Source organism: Desmodus rotundus, chromosome 1, assembly GCF_022682495.2.
Source record: "Desmodus rotundus isolate HL8 chromosome 1, HLdesRot8A.1, whole genome shotgun sequence".
NCBI lineage: Eukaryota > Metazoa > Chordata > Mammalia > Chiroptera > Phyllostomidae > Desmodus > Desmodus rotundus.
Genome location: NC_071387.1, coordinates 162,415,047 through 162,440,161, shown reverse-complemented (window position 1 = coordinate 162,440,161; position 25,115 = coordinate 162,415,047). Strand labels below are relative to the sequence as shown.

At 39.5% G+C, this 25,115-nt stretch overlaps 1 protein-coding gene across 1 annotated transcript in view; it reads left to right on the top strand.

Annotated features, from left to right (window-relative positions):
* The window catches only part of CMYA5 (cardiomyopathy associated 5), a 92,585-nt gene that overhangs the window by 47,951 nt on the left and 19,519 nt on the right, over positions 1-25,115 (top strand). The window contains exons 3-9 of the mRNA XM_045197852.2: positions 3,019-3,114; positions 3,927-4,160; positions 5,808-5,830; positions 10,082-10,200; positions 14,989-15,138; positions 20,968-21,114; positions 21,994-22,141. Coding sequence (XP_045053787.2) covers positions 3,019-3,114; positions 3,927-4,160; positions 5,808-5,830; positions 10,082-10,200; positions 14,989-15,138; positions 20,968-21,114; positions 21,994-22,141 — 917 coding nt within the window. The remainder of the gene's footprint in view (positions 1-3,018; positions 3,115-3,926; positions 4,161-5,807; positions 5,831-10,081; positions 10,201-14,988; positions 15,139-20,967; positions 21,115-21,993; positions 22,142-25,115) is intronic.

The window sequence follows — 25,115 nt, the reverse complement described above, 5'->3', positions numbered from 1 at the left end:
TCAATATTTAGTACATTCATCTTTAGGCATAACAGTTCATCTGAAAGAAAATAAGAACATTTCCCCAGGCATTTAGTTAAGATCAGTTGACAAAAATTTATTATGTATATACTATGTGCCAAGTTTTTTCTAGATTCTGGGGATACGAAGATAAATAAACTGAGCTGCTGCCTTTAAGGAGTCTTATGGTAGTAGCCCTTAACATTTTCCCCAAACACCAAATAATTATAAATTAAAACATACTTTTGAGCATAAAACAGTTTATTTTCTATTACCTACAATTTTATCCTTTAAAATACACGTTTACATTACACTGAGAAATTATACTGCAAGTTTTATAAAATAGAAAGTAAGACATTTTAAATTTTGGCTTTCTCCATATTTCCTCTTTATCAAATTGAGGTTAGAAATGGAAAAACTTTGCATTCTTTCTGGCTATGTCTATAGAGTCCCAATGTTAAAGAGTTAGTCACAACACATATCCTTATATGTGTGACTATAAATACTCCATTTCCTCAGAGATACTACTGGAAATCAACTGTTTAGTCTTTGAGATTCCCATCTACCTTTGGAATCACCACTCTTGGCTCTTCCATCCATCTTCCATACAATAGCCAGAATGATCTAAAAGTGCAAATAAGAAGAAGAATTGAGCATTTATTCTGTGCCAGGCACAGTGTTCTTTTATGTAAGATGTCTTTTAAGCCTCACAACACTGTCATTATCATCAGTTTTCAGATCATGAGTTAGGCCTAGTTTTTGAGTTGCTCAAGGTCATGGAAGATAGAACTAGAATCGGTACCCAGGTCTGCCTGATGCCAGAGTTCATGTTCTTGGCTGTATATCCCTGATGTAGGGCTCAGTAACTTCCTAATGGTAGCAATTTTCAATATTCAACTAGGTCACGATTAAATAATTACTAGGCTCATTTTGATCCCGTAGGATAACACATTAGAATCTTGGCTTTTTTTTTTTTCACTAGAAAATTAACTCTTATGAACTTGCCTGATATTGGTTCTATTTCTCTAGGGTGAAATTTTGTTGAAACTTTACCTGGTAAAGTTTGAGGAAATGAAGCATTTTCACTTATGAAATCTCAGACCTTGGATGCATTAGCAGCATTGATATTGCTCCGTTCTTTGATGACACTTGGTTTTGTTAAGTAACCACTACTGGGTACTGTCAGCAGAAAGAACATTAGATTTTTTTTTTCCAGCTTCTTAATTACATTTTGTTTATTTCTATGAATTTTAGAAATTAAAAAAATAATTATCTAAATAGTCTCAATTTAAAATAAATTTCAAAAGTAGGGAGATGTGACATCTCCTGCTTTAAAACCATTTTAAAGTTTTTTCCTCCGATCTTTTCCAAACAGTATGAGAAAGTAGAAAACCAGTTGACTAAAGCCAAAGCAACTTCCTGGTTTCATTACATCAACTGCAAAGATGAAGAGTTGGTTGGCTACTTTTTAAAGTTAAAAATCCATTTAAAAGGTTGTAACCTGAGAGTTCCCTGGCATCTGGGAGTAGGCCAGTAGTGAGTATTCAGGAACTGATAACTGCATTTACAAATGACCTAGGTCCTTGCTTCTCACCCCACTCCATCCCTGTTGTGGTGGCTTATCATTTGTCTGTCACTTGTTTTCTTTTTTCACTCTCTCCCTTCCTTCTTTTCCATATTTATTGATTCCCCATTCCATCTCAGGAACTGTGTGAATCATTGAGAATGAAAACAAAAATACAGGAAGATGGATCCTAGCTCCCCCAAATCAGTAAAGCATCGTAGGAGCAATGTTCTGAGGAATGAACTTTTGGGAGTGAAATGATGGAGTAAGACTAAGAGGGTTAGGAGAGGTGTCTTGAAAAGGAGAAGCTTGGGTAAGCCTTAAATAAGAGAGGTCCTTCAGCAAACAAGGACAGAGGGGTCATTTTAGAGAGAGGCAATGCCATGTGAAAAGGCACATAGGAGAGAAAGAGTCCAAGGAAAGATGGGGCTTGTGTGATTAGAGCCTGGGGCCTAAAGAGGGAAGCAGAGGCCAGATCCCAAAGGGGCTTTCATCAGTGTAATTTCTCCATCATTCTGTGGATGGTGAATCAGGCAGCTGATGCTCTGTGACGGTGCTGTTACTGGTTAAGGTTAAGCAGGATAGATTACAGCTAACTTTATAACTATAGCTAAAGTAGGTACCATCTTCCCCCATCCCTCACTCATTTTCTAGTTCGCTGTCATACCTTGAGTATTTTAACCCTTTGAGGATCATTAGAACCGTTAGGTCTCTTTAGTAAGTAGTTTCCATCTTTTGGTATGCTAACTTCTGGCCTGGTGACACCTCTGAGCCTCAGGTGCTCCAAGCTCACTTGAGGCCATTGGCACAAATGTGAGGAGACTACTCAGGTATGTTGGGCCAATTTAGCAAAAAGCTTGCTATTAAAGGAAAGACAATATATAAAAATTGAGGCCTTACTAAGGAGAAATAATCCAAATCCATAGCCCACCAAAACAAGTATTCTTTGAACTTACTGAGAGGTCCTTCCTCTTGTATGAGAAAATAAATTGTCTTTCTATTGCTTTCACTCACAAACCTCCGGATTGCTTATTGTACAGAATTATCTGTAGTCAATTTAAAGATTTTATTTATTTATTTTTAGACAGAGGGGAAAGAGGGAGAAAGAGAGGGAGAGAAACGTTAACATGTAAGAGAAACATTGACTAGTTGCCTCTTGTGTGCCCCCGACTGGAGACCTGGCCTGCAACCCAGACATGTGCCCTGACTGGTAATCGAACCAGTGACCTTTCAGTTTGTACGCCGACACTCAATCCACTGAGCTACACCAGCCAGGGCTCTATAGTCAATTTAGGTGAAGCAGCAAAGAAAATTTAAAGACTCATTTGTTAGTCAACATGGTATACAGTAAATCTCTACCAAACATACTAATTTTATAAGGGATTTGGAGCTCACTGCTTCAAGTTCTTTTCTCAAATGCCATATACTAAGTATATCTTAATTCTTTTCTTCAGGTTCAATTAGCAGAATTTCTAGAAAATTTACAAGAAAAGTCCTTGAGGATTGAAGCCTTTGTTAGTGAGATAGAATCTTTTTTTAATACCATCGAGGTAAGTTCCCACATCCTTTTCATGTTTACCTGGTTCGTTATGGCAGCAGAAGTAAATGATTCTGATCTAAGAGAGTCTGAATTGGGGTTTGTGTGTGCATGTGTGGTTTCCATCGTTGATGTTTTTCCATGAAAGTGAAGGTCCTTAAAGTCATCCATCTGTGTGTAGTCAGTGAGACTACCTTGTGTCTAAAGCTAAATGACTAGCCCTTAAAAACACCTGCACATTTATTGGGCACTTACTACAATAAGGCAAATGCTTTACAGGCTTATCCAATTTAATCCTCATAATAACCATATGCGATAGGTGTTATTATTTTTCCCACTTAACGGTTAAAAAACTGAGACTTCCCCCTCCCTGGAGAGCATTTATGAATGTAGCACTCTGTCCAGTATCCTGGCTGCCCCTTCCTCACATTGTGGATTTTAGCGGAGTAGTGAAAACGGCACAGAGCCCTCCCTGTACTACCTGAAGGCCATGAGTCTTCTTTCACTGTGACGCCATTTTCAAGTTCGATCATGTGGAGATGCAGGTGGGAAAGATTTCCACACAAATATCTTTTTTTGTGTTTTCAATAACTAAATCCTTCTTGATGATGCTCTTACAGTGAATTCTATTGCAAAACTAACCATGTCAAAGGAGGGTCGTGGGTTGGAAATTTAGACTGAGCGTGTAATCTGTGATTCTCCTGTCAGGATGCCAGAGATCAGTTCTTTAAAAGGCTGGTGTTTCTCTTAAAAAAAAAAAAAAAAAAGGCATTCACTTCTCATTTCACTTAGAAGTTTTGTTTTTGTTGTTTTGTTTTGTTTTAGGAAAATTGTAGTAAAAATGAGAAAAAGCTAGAAGAACAGAATGAGGAGATGATGAAGAAGGTTTTAGCACAGTATGATGAGAAAGCCCAGAGCTTTGAGGAAGTGAAGAAGAAGAAGATGGAGTTCCTGCATGACCAGATGGTCCACTTTCTGCAGAGCATGGATGCTGCCAAGGACACCTTGGAGACCATTGTGAGAGAAGCCGAGGAGCTTGACGAGACCGTTTTCCTGACCGTAAGCACCGATTTAAATAGGCCCCAACACCTTACACCCACTCTAGCCCAAGTCTACTTAAAACTTTTATTTTTCAGTATTCCCTAAGATCATTTATATACTTGTGTGAGGGTTTTTAAATAATTTCAACACTTGAAAATTATTGGGGCATGCCTGATACCTATGGAAAAGGCCCAGCAAATCCTTAGCAGCCAGATCCAGCTGAAGGATACAAGGAAGTCAGGGCACAGCACCATCTGTTCTGTCACCATGGATTGCTCACCTTCTAAGAGGGAGGGAGGAAAAGCAGCCTGAAAACCTTACTCATGCCATGCTCCCTTTGGGGCCAGCCTGACCTTCCAGTACCTGGCACATCATGCTGGCCCCTGGGCCTGTCCTCTCCACTCCCCCTCCCTAATCTGAGGTGACCTCTCATAGGGACCACTCCCTCTGAGCCTTGCCAAGTGGCCAGGAGTACCATTAGATACACTTTCACCATGCAAAAGGATGACAGTGGGATACTTCTCTCGGGTAACGTGGCATTGTTTTTTATAAGGGTCTTCCTAGGGACCACATTCCTTAATTCAAACAAGTACCTTGTGGTGCTCCTCAAATAGCACCACAGAGGCAGCCCTTTGCCCTGCTAATTCCCTAGAACATCCAGGAAGATACTGGATCTCCAGGGAGCCAGGAATGAGCAGGAGTAATGGAGGTATTTTTGTTGAGTCCCAAAACGAATTATCAAACCAGGGGAAAGCACCATCTTATGATGAATGGGGACCTCCCTTCCAAAGCTCCCCAGGCCACCCAGGCCTCTAGTACAGTTTGGAGATAGAGCAAGGCAAAATGGGTCCATGTTAGGCCTTTCATTTGCCCTTGGGGACACCTCCAGCCAGGGCCAATGTAGGTGAGGTGAACATGGCATCCTCAAACAAAATGGAACTCATTCAGTGGCTTTATGTTTAGTTAAGGCAAAGCTTTAATATTTTAAAATTAGGCACGTCTTGCGAAGTATAATATTAACAAAGTGCTTTGTGTTCCCTAAGAACCTTATTTTTGTTCAATAAGAATATTTTCTTCTCTCTAGAAGAACAAATTGTAAGTAAGAAAGCATTTTTTTGTGTGCTTATAAAAGCAGCCTGTAGCCATTGGAGGAAATTTGGAAAAGACAGAAAAGCACAGAGAAGGTATCACCCAGACATAACTACTGATTACATTTTTGGAATATATCCTACACTGAATGAATTTAAGTCATTTTTATTACCTTGGAGAATTCTGTTCTGGAAGCTATTGGTTAATGAACAGAGAGAAGCAAAGCATAAGCAAGTCATTGCTGGCCTTGCTGATCATGGAGAGTTAAAGCAGCCCTGGAAACTGAAGCCCCCTGCATCCCTGCCCTGGCCTCCACCCTCCCCGTCCTGTCTGAGCACTCATTTCCTTGCTGCCCCAGCCCAAGCCTCCCAAGAGAAATCGCCTCAGGGGAGGGTGAGAAGTACTGAGTTTTGAACACGCATGACCTTAATGCTCTAGGTTGGGTTTTGTTGTTGTTAACTTTCTCTCTCTCTCTCTCTCTCAATCTCTCTCTCCCCCCCCCCCCCCCCCCCGCTCCCTTCTTCCCTCTCCTCCCCACCCCATTTTCTCTCCCCTTCTTCCCTATTCCCTCATAAGTCATTTGAGGAAATCAATGAAAGGTATATAAAACACGGCACACCATAGTGGCACCCGAGAATAGCATGGCCTTGCTTTATTTTTAATATTTTCATGCTTTATAGAGAGTGAGCTGCCAATTAAAAAATACATACATTTAGTGAGCTACAAACTTTTTGCTTTTAGACACAGTGCTTTTAAAAGCTAAATGACAGCTTTGAAAGAAAATTGCATGCGCTTTAGTTAAATAACAATTATAATGTAGATTTTTAACTGCTTTCTTGAGATGTAGTCTGTATTTTCAGATTAATCTAGACCATCTTTCCTGTCAGTGCATACAGAACATTTTGAAGATATTTAGACTTATTAGTTAAATACAAGCATTTGAAAGAATCATTCATATTTGCCTTGAGTAATCTTATGACTTAATATAAACTAATGGAATGTTCTGTCATGTTCTCTTCAAAAGATAGGCATGTATTTATCTTCTCTTTCTGCTTGGCTAACCTAAATTAATCTTCCTCTTTTGATCTGTTTTATTTTTGCTGTTGTTTTTAGCACTCAGTCTAAGAGAAATTCTTTATTCTTTTAAAAGCCAAAGCATTAACATGAAATTAGGAAATGTTCTGTATAAACACATTTGATCGATGTTTATCTTTTGGAACTTCGGATATTGAGATGCTTATACTGATCTGACACATTTTCCCTTTGGTCTCATAGCAAGGTCTTTCCTACTGGTTGAATCTAATATTTTTATCTTTTTACCCCTTTAATGTAAATTTCTAAACTTGTGAATATTATCTTCAGTTTACTTCAGTGCCAAATTGTGAACTATCATAAAGTAAAATCAGAAATTTGTATTTATGATATATTAAAATATGAAAAGAATGGGTTTGGATTTTTTAGATAATATAAACAGTATAGATGGACTTGCTTACCTTAAAAAATCTATTCAACAGAATATTGCCTATAAGTTTTAAGAAAATAATTTGTATGTTAATATTAGCATTAATCAATAAGGGTTTTATTATAGTAGCTCTGTTACAAGTAGAATTACCTATGGACCTTTTAAAAACGCTGATACCTGAATCTTTTCTCCTGTGATTCTGGTTTAATCGGCCTGAGGTGTAGCCTGGGCATTTTTAAAGCTTCCTGGGTGATGTTGACGCATAGCCAGAGTTGAGAACCTCTGGTTTCTAACAGTCTGTCCTCTGGTTCAGTGGTTTCCCAAACCGGCTGTGCCTGAATTAGCCATGCAGTTTGTTCAACAAGAGCTCCTGCAGCCCCACGCAGACCCACTGCCCATGAACCCCAGCACCTGCGTACTTAGCAGTTCTCACGCAGGAGTCTGAGGCTCACCAGGCGTGTCTAGAAACTGATACTCATGCCTTGTTCCCAGTGTCCTTTGTTTTCAAAAGATTATACATTTCTTCTACATATTATTGATACTTAGTTTTATCCAAAAAGTATATGGATTTACAGTGCCATTTCTTATACACTGGACATGTGTATAAGCAAGTATGTCACTACAGATTTGCGTATTTATATTTCATGCACTCATGGAAGACACCAATTGGCAGGAAAATTTGGTGAATGAAAATTTGCAAACGCTTTTACCTTAAAAATGCTATATACATTTTTATGTTTTTCAACATTAGAATATTAACTTGCTAATATGCATTGACATCCATTTAACTCTAAATACTATTTTTTTGGTGTTGTGCTTGAACTTACTCATCTGTCATTTTAGTTAATTTTGATTTCATCCACCAATGGAAAATGAATTAATCTTTGCAAGCTGCATGTCACCTCAAGGTGACATGGGATTAACTTTAGATTAACTTTAGATTAACTTTATTTTCTGTAAAGAAAAAAGACAGCGATAATTGGGATTGGTCAAGGAATGCGGTAAAAGAAAACCCTGATACCCTGTAGAGCATGCGGATGTGTGTGCACACGTGACGGAGCTCGACAGCGTCACCACGGAGAAGCCCTTCACGTCCGCAGGACGACTTCCGCGTCAGGGTCTCAACTCACCGATACTCCTTTCTAAGAGAAGTGCTAATTATCCAGTCTTTTTGTTAACCTCACTACTTTTTCTCTCTTTGTATTATATCTCTAAAGGCATTGTTTGTATAGTAAATGATTTTTCTTAACACCAAAAGCGCTTAAATGAAGGAATGCTGTCAACCCTATTTAGACTCAAAATCTGCATATTTTGAAAAACATTTACTTAGAAAATGCTCTTTAGTTGAAAGGATACATTCTTTTGTTTCTGTTGTGCTCTTTTGTGTTACAATAGTGAAAAGCAAGCCATCACCATTGTGGGACATGCTCATAAAAATTGTTTACTTGCCCTTTTGTATGTTTGATATTAAAGTTGAACAGGTCAGTGCATACGGGAAAACTCAACCAGAGTTTTTGTGCTACAAAAAGTCCCCCATTTAGTCAGGGACACGTGTTAATTCTGAGTCTATCATTTCTCCCTCTGCATCCCCAAAGCCTTAATTTAGGCTCCGTCTAACTTCCCTCGCCTGGAGCCTGCGGGGTCCTCTACGCTGACCCCACCGCCTCTCCCGTCTGCTTGCTCTGATCCTTCCTCAGACTCCTGCCAAGGGCTTTCCTCTCAAGTCCCCTTGTGTGAACATTTCTGTGGCTCTCCCTGCCTTCAAAGAGAGAATGGAAACCCTTGGTGGATATGAAAGGCTCGTCGCAGTCAAACCACAAGCCACCTTTCTATTTTATCTCTGTCTCCATTTCCTAATTCTCAAGGTCACCTCTGGCTCTTGAACGTGCCATCATATTCTGTTACAACGCCTTGCCTTTATCCGGGCTGTTCTCTCTGCAACCTCCTTACTCCCGATTCTGCCCAGGAAACTCCTCCTCCTCATTTTTTAAGACTCAGCCCAGATGTCACCTCCTCTTTGAAGCCCCTATTGGAACCATCTCCTCTAAATCAAATGATAGTGATTTTTATTATCCCTCACACTAGGATGCATAGTAGGCACCCTTTAAATATTTCAGTTATATTTTATCATCTTTTTCCCTCAATTGATAAAAAATTTACCAGGCCTGAGATCCTGATATTCTCACCCAAGTGAAACTTTACCCTCTTATACATTCAAAGTATATTAAATGCCTACTGTATGCTGGGTAACACATTACAATACACTAGGGAGCAAAACAGAGTCCTTTCCTGCATGTAGGTCATATTCTGGTGAAGTAGACAGACGAAAACAAATAGGTCACAACCAGCTTGAGGAGGTAAAATGCAGCAGAGCAAGGGATAGAGGGCAGAGGCACGGCGGTTGGTGTACTCAGGGCTCCCCTTTTTGAGGAGCTGAAATTTGAACAGTGACCTAAATGAAGAGAGAAATGAGCCATACAAGCATCTAGGAGGAGATATTTCCCACAGCCAGTGCAAAGGCTGCGGCTCTGTGCTACCAAAACCCCAAATTCCATGATGCTGAAACCGGTGGAGTTCCTCAAAGCTGTTCAATTGCTGGAAGACAATTCCCAGCTTCTGTGAGGAGGGTGCAACAGAGGAGAGCTCCTAACCAAAGTTGAGGCCCCTCAAGCTGAAGATAAACATTTTGCCATCTCTTTTTCCCTCTGCAGAGTCAAGGTGTTTAAAAAAAAAAAACAAAAAAGCCCAGATTTCACCTAGGTACAAATGCTAAAAGTTTGTATTTGTTGGCATCTCTCCTTAGAAGGTTGATAAAGGCTACTGATAAAAGCTATTAATTTATAAACTGTGGCTTGTTTAGTCCTCTAAGAATGATAGACTTTATCATCCTTCAGTGCAGTATACCTGCTACCCAGGACAGTGCCTGGCACATAGTAGGTGAATGTGTTTTTTGAAAGTCTAAATGACTAAAAGCATAATAGTAGGGGTTAGAACAGCAAGGCCATCATACAGTGTGTGAATTTCCAGATAGGCTCTGAACCTTTATATCTTTAGGAAATAAATAAAAAGAATCATTGAAATGTAGTAATTTGCAGGACTAAATTTATAGATGCAAAGTGAAAAATCATATAATTTGATGGAATCTATTCAGACTTGAGGATATAGGAATGGAATTTCTAAGATGAACAGTTACACCAAAAAAAAAATGCTAAGAATAAATCGATTTTAAACATATATTTCTAGACTTTGAAAGAGTTGAGGTCCTTTTTGGATACAATGGCCCACAAAAACTACAACAACAGCAACTTCATCTTTGAACAATTGTTTTAGCTCTCACTCTGTGTGCTAATAATTTCATGACTCACATAGAAATATTTTCCCCACACAGGCTGCTTTCTGCGATGGAGAGTACTGCTTCTTTAGAGAAAATGCCTGCTGCGTTCTCGCTTTTTGAACATTACGACAACAACTCAGCGAGAAGTGACCAGATATCAAAACAAGTGGCTGGTAGGAATTTTAATATGTTAAATACCTGGGTGAAATTTGATGGTTTTGCCTTGTTGTGTTTTGTAAAGTTTTTGAATGTAAGGAAATGTAACTGGAAAAAGGGAAATCTTCTTAATAAACATTTAAAGCTAGATTCTGCAATAAAACACTAGACCAGCACACCGTTTCGCTTATGAACTGTGTTCCCATTTGAAGCCCATAAATGCACTGGGATGCCAGGGAGGCGGGAGGAGGTAGCAGTGGAACCAAACGGTCTCCGTTTATTTTCCTTTGTCAAATAGGGTTTCACTCCCCTTCTTCTAAAGATTATTTGCCACATGCCAGCAGCCAGCTATAGAAGGAAATATAAATCAAATATTTTCCCATGTATTGAATAGAATTTTCCTTATGAGTGGTTTTCCCCTCTCCAATTGAGTTCTCTTTCCTTTTTAAAAAATTAAACGCACTAGTTCAGAGAATTAACAGCTCGGCACCGTGTTCTGTAGCCAGGGGCCACCCACTCAACTGTCAGCAGCATTTTGCTGGCTCTTCAAAGTATTTTTTTAATGTGCTATTTTAACAAACAAGACAATGAAACTTATTTACATTTCTCAAAGCTGCCGTGTTTCCGTCAAGTTACCAGGTTTCACTTACTGTAAAGCATACTTAGATGTTCTCTTTAAAAGATGCTATGTTCTTTCAAAACCACCTTAAAGATGGCTGCTGCTTTTTGGTTGACAAGTAACTTTCATTCCTGTAGGAAGAGTGTTAATTTAGTAACTGGTGAAAGGCTACTGTGTCTTTAAAAAGACGAAAAACCCTACCATCCTATATAAAATGAAAAATGTAGTCATTTATCCTGATGGATTTCCTATAGAAATGTCTCAAAACAAAAGGGTGTTTTCTTCTAATCCCTTTAAGAGGCATATGCATACAGCTATGATTGCAAACTAAGGAGTTCTGATTAACAGAGTAGATTTTCTGTTTTTAAGGGATTCATTACATGCTGTTGTTCATTTAAATGGATTTTTTTTGAATACCCGATGGGCAATGAAAGGACATTTTATGTATGTAGAGGTCACAGAGTTAAACTGTCATTCCGGAATAGTGCCTGTGGCAGCTGCAGTAGCTTTAAGTTGTTTTGGAGGAACTTCCCCCTGAAAGAGAAATGCTGCGCTTTGTGCATCTGCTTCACAAAATTGGAGCCCAGGGTGTTGACTTGTTGCTAAATAGTTTTTGTTCATCTTGTGATCAATGACACCTCTCAGATACAAAGTCCTCACCTAGTACCTGAAAAGTTAATTGGATCACTCCGTAAACTAAACGTACGATGAGGAAAGGATGTGACTTTTCCACAAACCTTTGTTCCATGCTTAATGTAACGCCTGGCACTGTGGAGGCTGTCAAGCCTAACCTATCAATCTCAAAACAACCCCAGGAGTAGGTTTTATTGTTATTCCCACTTGCCAGGTGAGGAAATAGAAGGAACAGAAAAACGACTCTCACATCGCCCTAGATGCCCAGCTCTTTGGGGAGCGGGGGGCGGTGGTGGAGGTGTCTGGCATCAGAGCCCGCTCCTGGACCACTGCTCTCCACCCGAGGGGCGGAGAGCATTGCTATGAAAGGGGAGGTAGCCATACATCAGTGCCAACCAAAGCTTCCTTGACTCTGGCTCCTGGAGCCTTTTTTTTTTTTTAATTGTAGTAAAATAAGCATAATGTAAAATGTACCATTTTAACCATTTTGAAGTATACAGTTCAGTGGTGTTACGTATACTCACATTGTTGTGCAACCATCACCACCATCGCTCTCCAGAATTCTTTTCAGCTTCCAGAACTGAAATTCTGTTCCCATGAAATAATAACTCCCCATCCCCCGCCTAGTCCCTGGCAACCACCCCTCTACTTTCCATCTCTACGAATTTAACTACTCCAGGTAACTCGTATAAGTAGAATAGTATTTGTCTTTCGTGACTGGCTTATTTCACTCAGCATAATGTCCTCAGGGTTTATCCACATTGTAGCATGTGTTAGATTTTCTTTCCTTTATAAGGCTGAATAATATTCCATTGTAGGCCTTTACTTCATTTTGCTTATTCATCTACCCATCAACCTTCACTTGGATTCCTTCCATCTTTTGGCTACTGTGAATAAAGCTGCTCTCCTGGGGACTTTTTTGAAAGCTGGGTTGAGTGGGAATCTGTGTGTAGCCACAGGTCCTGACGTCCCAGTTGATCTAATGCTCAGCTCCCTTAGTGTGACAGCCCTTTACGGGACACTTCATCAGGCATAGGGAGTCCATGCTAGTGGTTCCTCTGCCCAATCCCTTAGTCTCTGGCAAAGATGCCTTAAAATTCCATTTCCTCATTTTGGGCATTACTCCTACTCAAGTTCATTACTTGTAAACAGAGTTTTTAACATGTGAAATCTAGGTCTCTGGTGTTCATCTATCCCAGGAATTGTAAATCCAGCATTGTTATTAGATTACATCTATGAAATATGCTCATTCCCTTTTCAAATTTAGAGTACTTTGAAAACTAAGAGTATTTCCTGTTTTTGTAAAAAGATGTTCTAACTGTAACGTTTTTTTGGGGGGAGAAGGAGCACATTAAGTACAAAATTATTTCTAGCCTACATGTTTTGCTTAATTCCCTACAACTGCTTCTTCCTTAAAATTTGGTGGTGGGAGGAGGTCAGTTATTAGTTTTCCAGTTAGTTAAGCTACCTGAGAGAGATTTTTGAAAAGATGTTACCATTTTTAAAAAGCAGATATCATTCAATGTATAATTCATTAAAAAAAAAAAAAGCCAGCAGGAGAATGTTCATTGTTCCTGCCTCAAGGAGCCCTGGTGTGCTGTCTGAGAGACAGCTGACAGCAGGTGAAGCATTCTGCTTGGCTCTTCAATAAACCTGGGCAACATGAAAACTTACTGCACTGCATTTATCTGGACAGACTCCTTTAGAATGTGACACTGATTTCCTGCTGGGAAGACAAACAGTGAAGTCAGAGATAGCAGAAGGATGTCTGAACCATTATCCGTCCTTGGGAAGGTGCTCTGACAGGAAGGCTTCCTGCCTTATCCTGCAGCCTGCTCAGCGTGCCCTACCTCTGAAGTCGTCTGTGATTTACCAGATAGTGGATTCCTAGTACACCCCCATTTTAAGGGGCTTCTTGCCTCCTCCCCTCCATTTTCTGAGCTCCTGCCAAGACCATTTGCTTTCTGAATGTTAGTATTGGTTATGTGTCAGGCATTTTGCTAAGCGCTTAATATACATGCATTATGTTGCTTCTTAGAACAACCCTGGGAGGAAATGGTATTGTATTCCCAATTTAAATATGGGAAAACTGAAGCTAAAATAACACTACTGATCAGAGGGAGATTTGACATTTTACCTTAGACCAGCCTCTGTGCTCCAAAGCCCATGAACTTGACCACTCTCTTATCCTGCTTCCTATTTTTTATACCTGTATATTTGTTCAGCTCTTTATCTCTATTGAATCTTTTCAGCGTCTCTTTTTGTCCCATTCTGTAGAGCCCTTTATTTTTCCTCATTTTAAATACCTTGCTGGGCTAACCTTGTTTTCTTTTCATTCAGTGTTGACTCTTAATAAAGTAATCTCATAAAATTTGGCTCATACTCTTTTAGTAAGCTTATCTCTTAGGAAATTGTTGACTGGAAAAAATAACCACAAAAATAAATTTAAAAGCATGACATCTTTTCAACTATGAGAATAACCTTTCCTTCAATTTGTATAATATGTTCCATGCTTTTATATCTCAAAACTTTTGGAAAAGAATTTCATAGGAGCTTAATTTATGGTGTTGTATATACTGTTAATGTTCAATATGCAAAATTTAAACTAAAATCTCTGGTAAAACACCTGAAAATATTGCTGTCTTTAAAATTCAGAACAATAGCCCTGGCTGGTGTGGCTCAGTGGATTGAGTGCCAGCCTGCGAACCAAAGGGTTGCCAGTTTGATTCCCAGTCTAGGGCACATGCCTGGGTTGTGGGCCAGGTCCCCAGTAGGGGGCACCTGAGAGGCAATCACACATTGATGTTTCTCTCCCTCATTCTCCTTCCCTTCCCCTCTCTAAAATAATAAATAATTAAAATCTGAAAAAAAAATCAGAACAATAGTTATACCAGATATCTAAACCTTGTATTTGAATCAATTAATAGGATACTTTTTCCCCTATGTAATTTTTACATTTGGTTTACATTTCTTTTTAATTTGTAGATATGGTCATGCTGGAAAGAAACAATAGGATAGTGGTTTCAGAAAGTATCCTTTGTTATTTTATTCATGGGAGTCTTTTTCAGCCTTGATGATATAGCACCTGTAGCCAAAAAGGGTTTCATTTGTCTCTACTGTGAATGTAGACTCTATATTGATGTAGAAGGACAGCGCATTGCTTATCTAGCAAAGCATACTCAACCTTTGCTTCAAAGAAAAGCCAAGTCACGATGTGTCCTCTAACCTGTATAAGTTAATTTCTCTAAATATAGGACTGTAGAAGAATATTCTCAAGTGATCCCACTTGTGGTTTCATTTTTATTTATTTGTGTGTGTGTTATATGTACATACATACATTGGCATAGAAAAAACATTTTGGGGGAATACACACTCAGCTGTAACAGTAGAATATCCTTGGGGTTGGGGTAGGGGTGTGTGGGAAACAAGGGAGACCTCCCAGTTTTACTCCATGTATTTCTGTATTGTTTGAATTTTTTGTAAGTGACTTTTGAAAAAAGAAAAAAATCAATCATAAAAGCATTAGTTATAATAAATCTTGCTTATATTCCAGTTCCACAGCCTCCTAGGTTAGAACCTCAGGAACCAAATTCTGCCACCAGCACAACAATCGCGGTTTACTGGAGCATAAACAAGGAAGATGTCATCGACTCTTTCCAGGTTTACTGCATGGAGGAGCCGCAAGATGACCAAGAAGTAAACGGTAGGGTTGCTGATACGAATACAGGGGCGTGTGTGCATTTCTGCATCTTAATGTGACTATTTAAACATCTACATATTATGGCTCTTTCCATAAAGCACTCATAGCCATGTGTATAAAAACACATGTAGCTGTATAAAAACAACTACAACAGACCAACAACTGTATCATGAACTAACATATAAGAAAATTTGGAAATCGGGGTAAGGAGAAACAAAAATGCATAAATAGCATCATAATGGTCAACATGCATTATTGCAATTGAGACTCAGATTTGACTTTGAGCTGTCAGGGTAACAGAAACAATTAAATGATTCTCTTTTTCAGAAAGTAGGTAACATACGAGAGTTTCAGGGAGAACAGTTTCAGTCAGTACTGAGGTCAAAGCACAAGAGTGTCGTGTGCCACTTTGTGGAGGACAAATGAGCAGCATGGGGCACCCACTTCCGTGGTAATTTTAATGCACATGCACCATTGGGTGTCATGGTTGGCATTTTCTCAGGTCCATCCTGGATAAAAGCTAAACAAACTATAAAGGTTAATTCAGAGTTCACACTCCTTAAGGCATGGGTCTAGATGTGGTGTAGTCTTTCAGTGTCCCATAGGAATGCGCAGATAGAGGTGAAAGCTTAGCAGGGTGAGTGGATGGTATGTCTTATAGTGGAGCCTCTGTAAATATCTTTCTGTCTAGTAGGACTTCTTACAAGACCTAGAAACCAAGCAGTTTGAGGCTGTACTCGCTGACGACTCAGACCTGGGAGCACGGGTGTTCTGTGTTGCTTGTTGAAGACGGACCCATATAACCTGGTGGGCAAAAGTAGATTTACAGTTGTGGGCATGTAAAACAGAGTTTATGTTTGTATTACCATTTATTAATTATTGTGTTATTTTCTATACAAACAACTGTAAATCTACTTTTGACCCACCCTGTATTTCAGAAACCAGACAATTACGTGGCAGGATTGACATGCAATAGGAGTCCAATTTGTAATAAGAATTAATTACAATATTTTTCACTGTTGCCAATATTTAAGTCTTCCGAGATGTCATTTGATTCTTACTTAAATTAGAAAAAAGGTAAGAAAAGCAGCCACTGGCATAGTGTAAATTTGGCTTTGTCCATAAGAATTTCAGTTTTATTGGGGACCTATTACTGTATGGCTGTGATGACACAGCCAGATGAGTGCTGTTATCCCCATTGGCAAATGAGAAAACTGACGTGCTGTTAAATAACTTACCCAAGGCCACACAACTTACACTTATGGATCTTTCACACTGCAATGCTTGTATTACTGTTGGCTCGACTCCGTGTTTATTTTGCTATATAGTAGTCCCCTGTTATTTGAGGTCTCGCATTCTGAGTTTTGAGTTACCCATAGTCAACCCCAGTGTGAAAATATTGAATGGAAAATTCCTGAAATAAACAATTGATATGTTTTAAATTGCATGCCATTCTGGTAGCGTGATGAAATCTCATGCTGTTTTGCTCCATCTTGCCCAGGATGTGAATCATCCCTCTGTCCAGCGTATCCGTGCTGTGTGCTCTCCCTGCCCCTTAGTCGTAGAGTAGCTGTCATTTTGGTTATCAGATTGCCTGTCCTGGTATCGCAGTGCTTGTGTTCAAGTAACTCTTATTTTACTTAATGAAAGCATAAGAGTAGTGATGGCAATTTGGATATTACAGAGATTCCTTTAGGTGAACAGCTGAGTATAGTGCAATAAGATATTTTGAGAGAGAGACTACATTTACATTCAAATAACTTTTAAAAATTATATTTTATTGATTTTTCTATTACAGTTGTCCCAATTTTCCCCCTTTGCCCCCCTCCACCCAGCAGCCCCCACTCCCTCAGGCAATCCCCCCACCATTGTTCATGTCCATGAGTCATGTATATAAGTTCTTTGGCTACTCCATTCCCTATACTGTACTTTACATCCCCATGCCTATTCTGTAACTACCTATTTGTACTTCTTAACCCCCTCATCTCTTCATGCATTGATCCACCCACATCCCCTTTGGCAACCCTCAAAATGTTCTCCATATCCATGATTCTGTCTCTGTTCTTCTTGTTCTCAGTTTGTTTTTTAGATTCAATTGTTGATAGATACTATTTATTGCCATTTTATTGTTCATAATTTTGATCTTTTTTTCCTCAAATAAGTCCCATTAACATTTCATATAATAATGGTTTGGTGATGATGAACTCCTTTAGTTTGTTCTTGTCTAAGAAGCTCTTTATCTGCCCTTCGATTCTAAACGATAGCTTTGCTGGGTAGGGCAATCTTGGCTGTAGGTCCCTGCTTTTCATGACTTTGACTATGTCTTGCCAGTCCCTTGTAGCCTGCAAAGTCTCTTTTGAGAAATAAGCTGACAGTTTTATGGGAACTTCCCTGCAGGTAACGGTAACCTACTATCTTTCTCTTGCTGCTTTGAAGATTCTTTATCTTTAACATTTAGCTTTTTAATTATGATGTATCTTGGAGTGGGCCTCTTTGCATCTATCTTGTTTAGGACTCTCTGTGCTTTTTGTTTCTTTTTTACTTTGTGCTTTTTGGACTTACATGTCTATTTCCTTCAGCAAATTAGGGAAGTTTTCTTTCATTGTTTTGGATTCATTTTTCTTCTTGTTGTTCTGATTGGTTGTTTTTTGCTTCCTTATATTCCAAATCATTGATTTGATTCTTGGCTTCATCCACTCTACTGTTGATTCCCTGTAAATTGTTCTTTATTTCAATTAGTATATCCTTCATTTCTGACTGGATCTTTTTTATGCTGTTGAGGTCTTCACTAAGTTCCTTGAGCATCCTTGTAACCAGTGATTTGAACTCTGCATCTGATAAATTGCTTACCTCCATTTCATTTAGTTCTTTATCTGGAGTTTTGATGTTCTTCATTTGGGCCCTGTTTCTCTTCATTTTGGCAGCCTCCCTGTGTTTCTTTCTATGTATTATGTAGAGCTGCTATGACCCCCTGTCTTGGTAGCATGGCAGAATGTAGTAGGTGTCCTGTAGTGTCCAGTGGCACAAAGTCCCCTATCACTCAAGCTGGGTATGCAAGGTGTACCCTTTGTATAGGCTGAGTACACCCTCCTCTTGTAGTTGAGCCTTGGTTGCTATTGGCAGATCAAAGGGAGGGATTTACCCAGGCCAGTCAGCTGTAAGGATTGGGTGTGACCACTGACCAACAACTTCCACCCTATGTGGAGGATCTGCTGTATAGGGGCAGGGTGGTGGTGCTCCAGTGTGGTCTGTTGCTGTCCACTGGGTGTACAGGCCCTTGGGTTTCCCAGGTGGTGCAGGCCAAGATCAGGCCCCACCTGTGTTTTGCCCTGGGCCACCCTGCCTGAGCTACATAGCAATCTGAGATGCCTGCTACTTGTGCTGGGCTTGAAGATTCTCAGATGAAGCCAAGCTGTGAATCTATGCTGGCTGCTGCTAGTTCCATGCCTGGGGCCATGTAGCAAGAGGTACAGGGGGCTGGAGGGACACTGGGGCCAGTTGTTGCCTGTTTGAAATGATTCAGGAACTTGTGAAGCATGAGCCAAGACCAGCCTTTCATATGGAAAAGCTATAGTTAACAGTATAAATTGGATGGGATGGAGCCTAAGGGTATTTCCAGGGTGGGACAAGCAGTGTTAGCCAGATTGATGGAGTCTCAGATATGGCACCCACCTACTGGTTCTGTGTCTTTGCCTGCCTTTCTGTCTGAAAGGAAGCTGTCCCCCAGCATTTGCCTTAACGCTGGCCACTTCAGTTCTTCCCTGTATGCCACTGGTGCCTTTCAAGCTGTTACCCCAGTACTGGAGCTTAGAGAGAGTGAGTCTGAGTAATTTCGTGTGTGGGTTATTTAAGAGGAACTGGTTGGGACTCCAGAAGTTTCTTCCACCAACTCAATCCAACTCAATCCCTACTGGTTTTTATAGCCAGAAGTTATGGGGACTTATTTTCCTGGCACTGGAACCCTGGGTTGTAGGGCATGGTATGGGTCTGGGACACCTTGTTCCTGAGATATCCCTCCCAAATTTTTATCCACCACACATGGATGTGGGATCAGCCCATTCCGCAACTCCACTCCTCCTACCAGTCTGGATGGATGAGTTTTTTTAATTCCATAGTTGTCAGATTTCCATTCAATTCGATTTCTGCTGGTTCCGAATGATGGTTGTTGTATAATTTAGTTGTAATTTTGATGTGGTTGTGAAAGGAGAGGCAAGACATGTTTATCTATGCCGCCATCTTGACTAGAAGTCCTCACATAATGTTTATTATAGTATATGGTTACAATTGTTATGTTTTACTAGGTAGTTGTTATTATTAATCTTTTACTGTGCCAAGTTTATAAACTAAACTTTATCATAGGTATGTATGTATTGGAAAAACCTTAGTGTATTAGGGTTTGGTATTATCTGCAGTTTGAGGCATCCTTTGGGGGTCTTGGAACACATGTCTCTTGCATAAGTTGTGGGCTACTCAACCACACTTCATCTCTCTGTGTATTCAGTTATATCATGGGACTTCATGGCTCTCTAAGATTCCTCTTAACAACTCTTTGTTGCCTGTAGTAATTTTTTTTAAGTGCTTCACCTGCCCCCACCATTCCCCAAACACATACTTGTCCTCTGTCTTGTTCATTCAGTGTCTTGAATTTTGCCAATGCCATTTCATTAGTGTCATGATCTACACTGTGATACCGTGCTATGTGAAATAGTTATCCAGTAACATGGTATGCACACTCTTAAAAGTACTGGGGTAACAGAACGTAGCCTGAAAGGATGATTCCATTGAAAACCACAGTCATACTGTATAGACTATGGGGGAAATGTTGTCAGTGTATAAGTCATTTTAACATTATTTAAACCAAACATAATGTCCAGAATGTATAACTCATTGGGAAAGAGAGATGCAGTTAAAGAAACCTGCTGATTGAAGTGCTCCTAAATTTCCTTTAAAGGAAACAGTCTGGGTTTCTTAACTGGATGGGTTTTGAAGATGTGACACTCAAGAGTAATAAGAGAGGATAACTGGAATTTCCATAATTTTTTAAATTGTTCTTAAGGAGATAAAATTTTAGTAAAAATAATCAGATTGGCCAAAAGGGACCAGTGTTAAGAACGGTACTGAGTAATATTTACTACTAAAATATTGGAAGTAAACTAACACACATTTTAGGAAATAGCTTGATTGAACAAAGTTGCTTCTTAGAATAGTTTGTGACCTATCAAAGATTTAACTGTTTCCATAAACTGTGGAAATCCCTACTTGAAAGAATTCTGGAATTCATGAGGAGGAACCAGAATTTTAACCTTTGAAAATCATACTGAATACTAAAATGGTTTGATAATCTGTAAAGATGCTTTATACTATCATAAGTTTAGAAAACATGAGGTTGTCCTATTTTATTACATACTCCCCAAAAATATTGGCATTGCTTCTCAAGGGTTATCTTGAGAACGTATGATGGAGATTTAGACTAACATGAACTCTGCAATTTTAGTATTTGCTATTGAAATGTTCAATTGTGGTATTTATATGAAGCTCAGAATCTTACAAAAATTACAATTAAAAATAATAAAAGCAAAAAGATAAAAAAGAATCTTACAAAATGTTATTTTTTGATAAGTGTTCACAAGTAATATTATGTCATTCTGAATATGTTTTCAGAATGCTATTGCATTCTTATGTATTCTAAAATTATAGCTCTCACATGATATCTATTAGTTGCTCATTTTAGGTTTTCCACTGAAAAAAGTCATAGACCAATTTTTCCAATAACAATAACTTTCAATTAACTTGGAAAGACACCCTAGAGTTTATGATTGTGTTTTATGCTAGACTTGGTAGAAGAATACAGAGTTACAGTGAAAGAAAGCTACTGCATTTTTGAAGATCTGGAACCTGACCGATACTATCAAGTGTGGGTAATGGCTGTGAACTTCACCGGATGTAGCCTGCCCAGTGAAAGGGCAATTTTTAGAACAGGTAAGGAGATGTTAAGGGGTTAGGAGGCAATACTCAATTCTTCACAGACAATTAACATCAGCCAACAAGCCTTTATTAACACCTATTGCATGTTGGGTGTTGCGTATTGCTGGGTATACAATGATGAATAAAGCTGGGTTCCTGTTCTCAAGAAGCTCATAATCCAGCGGGGGAGATACAAAACAGATGATTCTAAAAAAATTTGTGGTAAGGGCCCTGATCCTGTTATACACAGGTTATTGTGAGAACACTCCAGAGGGGTCCTGGAGACAGGCTGGGGCTGGGGCAGAATCAGAAATGGCTTAGAAGCTCAGGCTTTATCATATGGGTGCTGGGAGCCCCAAAAAGCTTTTTCAACGATGCTATTAGCTGAGAATGCATGCCCATGATGGAGACTTTCCACGAGAGGCTGAAGCAAGCATAGCATAAGCCAAGTTTGAATTGCCTTTAAGGTAATTGTACCTACCTCAGGGGAATAAATGACTTATTCCTACTGTTTTGTCTTTTCTTCTTGCCTTTAAAAAATTTATCGAGCACTCACTGAAAGCAAGATTATGGCTAACTTTTGTGTACAGGGAAGGGGACAAGAATCTTTTTTTTTTTTTTTTGCTTATATAAGTATAGAGAAACTTGGGTAAGATTTATAGGAAGCTAATATTGGAAGCGGTTGGGGGATGGGTGAAAACTGGGCACTGTGGAAGGCAGAGTGGGAGGGAGATTTTTTACTATATACATTTTTATACTTTTGGGGTTTTTAACCCAAAGTGTATTTTTTCATCAAAAATTAAAATAAAATCATACCAAAGCATTCTTTCTAGCTTCCAGGGAAGCAGAACTGGCATTGACTGCTCCACGGTTGACTTGGTTCTCTCTCTACAGCACCCTCCACCCCTGTGATCCGTGCCGAGGACTGCACCGTGTGTTGGAACACGGCCACCATCCGATGGCGGTCTGCCAACCCAGAGGCCACTGAGACCTATACTCTAGAGTACTGCAAACAGCACTCTCCGGAGGGTGAGGGCCTCAGGTAAGGAAGCTTCTCCACGGGGAGACCCTGCCTCTCCACAGAGAGAACTTGGGGCACCAGGAACCCAGCTCAAGACCCAAAGCTAACCTCCGAGCTTATGTTCACAGAGGGAGAAAAGCTTCCTGAAGTCTTGCTGAGCTAATTAAATTGACTTGATTTGCAGCTCTGTCAATGAACTCCAAGGTTGTAATAATATACATGGTGCAATGCAGAATAATAACTCCCTTGTAAGAAAAATGTATGTGAATTTTAATCAGAAAACATTCTTTGAGCTATATTTAACTTGAGTTATTAGACAGGATTTATGTGTATTTTATGCTCATTTTAGTATAATTATTTTAGCTATATCAAAATAGGTACCACCTAACTCAGGAAACTAATGGTGAGCTTGTATACAATGTAAATATATATTGGTAATGTGTAAATGTCAAGTGTAAATTTGAATGTCTCTGTAATATATTGCTAATACTAAAGGAGCTAATTACATATGTAATCACAGAGACATACCTGCCTCTCCAAGGGCATGAAGGATCTAGAGATTTTTGCAGGAAAAAAGAAATGTAAAGATTTCTCACTAGAATTAGGAAGCCCAAATTTGGCAAATGTTAATTCACTTACTGAAGCTGTGTTTTCTTAACCTCCATTCCATGGCAATAGGACAACTTCATGTTCAGATCATTATTTTTAATATTCATATTTTGATAGAGACATGTTTAGCTTTTTTAAAAACCAAATTTACTGAGATAAACTATTGTGGTATGTTATGGAACTTAGAAATAATGGTATGAAATTAGACAGCTTTTCAATGAAGTATATTATAAGCTCTTATTTTCATGATCAATCAACAACTATTTATTTAGTGACAATATGAGGTTTCATACAACTGAGCAATAATTATAGTTTTTTCAAGTGTGAAGACAGGCTTCACAAGGTAATGATCAAAGGATGAATTAATGTTGAGTGGGGTGTGAATGGGTAGGATGTAGGCATTTCAGCAGAAGTGAGAAAGGAGTAAATGTACATCTCTGTTAACGTGCCAGTTGCTGTAAGGCAGGCCTCAATGCTCAGCAAAGAGCTGAGGGGAGGCAGAGAGGGAGAGGGTGGGAAGAAAAGGAGGAGGGAGAGTGGGGGAGACAGAGACGCACAGAGGGAGATTATAACTGACTTTTATTAAGCATCTACTCTGTGCCAAGTCAATGTCCTAGATGCCTTATGCATGTTGCCTTATTTAATCTTCAGAAGAACTCTGACAGAAAACAGATGCTTCGAGAGGCTACTGAGCTAGTGAGTAGGCAATCGGGATTCAAATGCTGCTTTGTTAGATTTCAAAGTCCAAGCTGCTAACCCCTATTTAATGTGACTTAGGGGAGTCCTAGACCTTTCCTACAAAAAACTTCTGATGCTATGAGAACATTGTGTTGGAGCCCCTGAATCCCAGGGCAGTCTCTCCCACCATTCTCCATCATAAATGAGGAAACTCCAGTTCTCTCTGAGGAGTGTTCTGAGGTGACTCATCTTGTTATGGCATCAGTCCCCAGCTGGCATTTGCATAAATAATATCAGCACAGTTGGATTCTTAAATCAGCAGAAATCTGGAAACTCTGAGACCTAGCAGCCATGTCACTGGGGGAACTGTGATGTAATCTCATAAATGTGGCTACAGGGAGGAGGGAATGGGGGTGGGACAGGAAGTGGCACCCACTGAGGGCCTACAGCATGCCAGGAACTGTGCTAAATCTCCTTTAACCCTCGCAACAATCCTAGGAGGAAAGAGACTATCTCCAGTAAATGAGACTCAGGAAAGTTAAATAATTTGACCATGGTATTAAATGAAGGAGTGAGAGTTTGGAGTCAGGATTTAAACTTAGACCTGTCTTATTCTTTCCACTATTTCTAAAAGTTGTGTCCTTATGCAGACTGAGGATACCTCAAGAGCCTGATGACTGGGAGCTCTCGTGTATCCTTAGCTTCCTTTGTCACATGAAAAACATAGATGTAAACCCCTTTGATTAATGTTTTCCTTTCTTTGATCATCCTGGGGTCCTCGAATCAAAAACAGAAGTCTATTTGATATCAACAATGAACATGCATTCCAAACAGACCCTTCTATCAAAGCCAAAGAAACAAGTGACAGTTCCATTTATAAGGGGAGAGTGGCCATCCACCGGTTTCATTAGGACAGAAATGGAGCTTATTAAAACATAAGGCTTGTCATTCGTTTATTGTATTTGAGATTTTGCCAGTGGGTTTTTATTTTTCTCATTAAAGAAGAGCATCTGAGAAGCTGGATAAGCAGAATTTTATAGTAGTTATGGAACAATACAAGCATCCTTTATTATTGAATGGATATCATCCAGCAAGTTTAGAAATTAAGGGCAATTCCACATGCAGAGCCTTGCTGACAGTTTGGAGCTATGCTGGAGATGGAGCTGTTTTCCAATTAGGTGCAAAAAGACCTGTCAGTGCCAGGAGGTGGAATGGTATGTCCAGTCCACAGCCCAGGGGTGACTCTCCAGTCTCCAGATCTTTGCTGGCCTGACAATAGATAAATTTTTGAAGCAAGCAACATTTTGTTGGCCACAAATCATTACCTTGCTCATTTGCTAAGTCTTAATGCTGTTGGACCATATCAGAGTCATCCCTCACCAAAAAAGAAGCCTCAAGGCCTCATACCCCAGGTGGGCATCAACAGACTGTGAAATAATTCATCCTTAATCTCAGAGGCCCAGGGCTGCAAAACTCTTTGGTATTTCTTTTGGTTTTCCGATTTAAGAGTTCAGGAGGGAAGGAAAATTCTGCTCTTTTGGAGCAGCCATGTATTTTAGGTCTTTTGACCATCTGGTTCTAACAACTACTTTAAAACATTCCTTACAGTGTCTGGTGGTCAAAACTCTACAGAACATTAACTGGAATCTATATTGCTCAGCCTCTAGGATGTCAGCTGTAGACAGTTAGTCAGACCATAGAACTGATA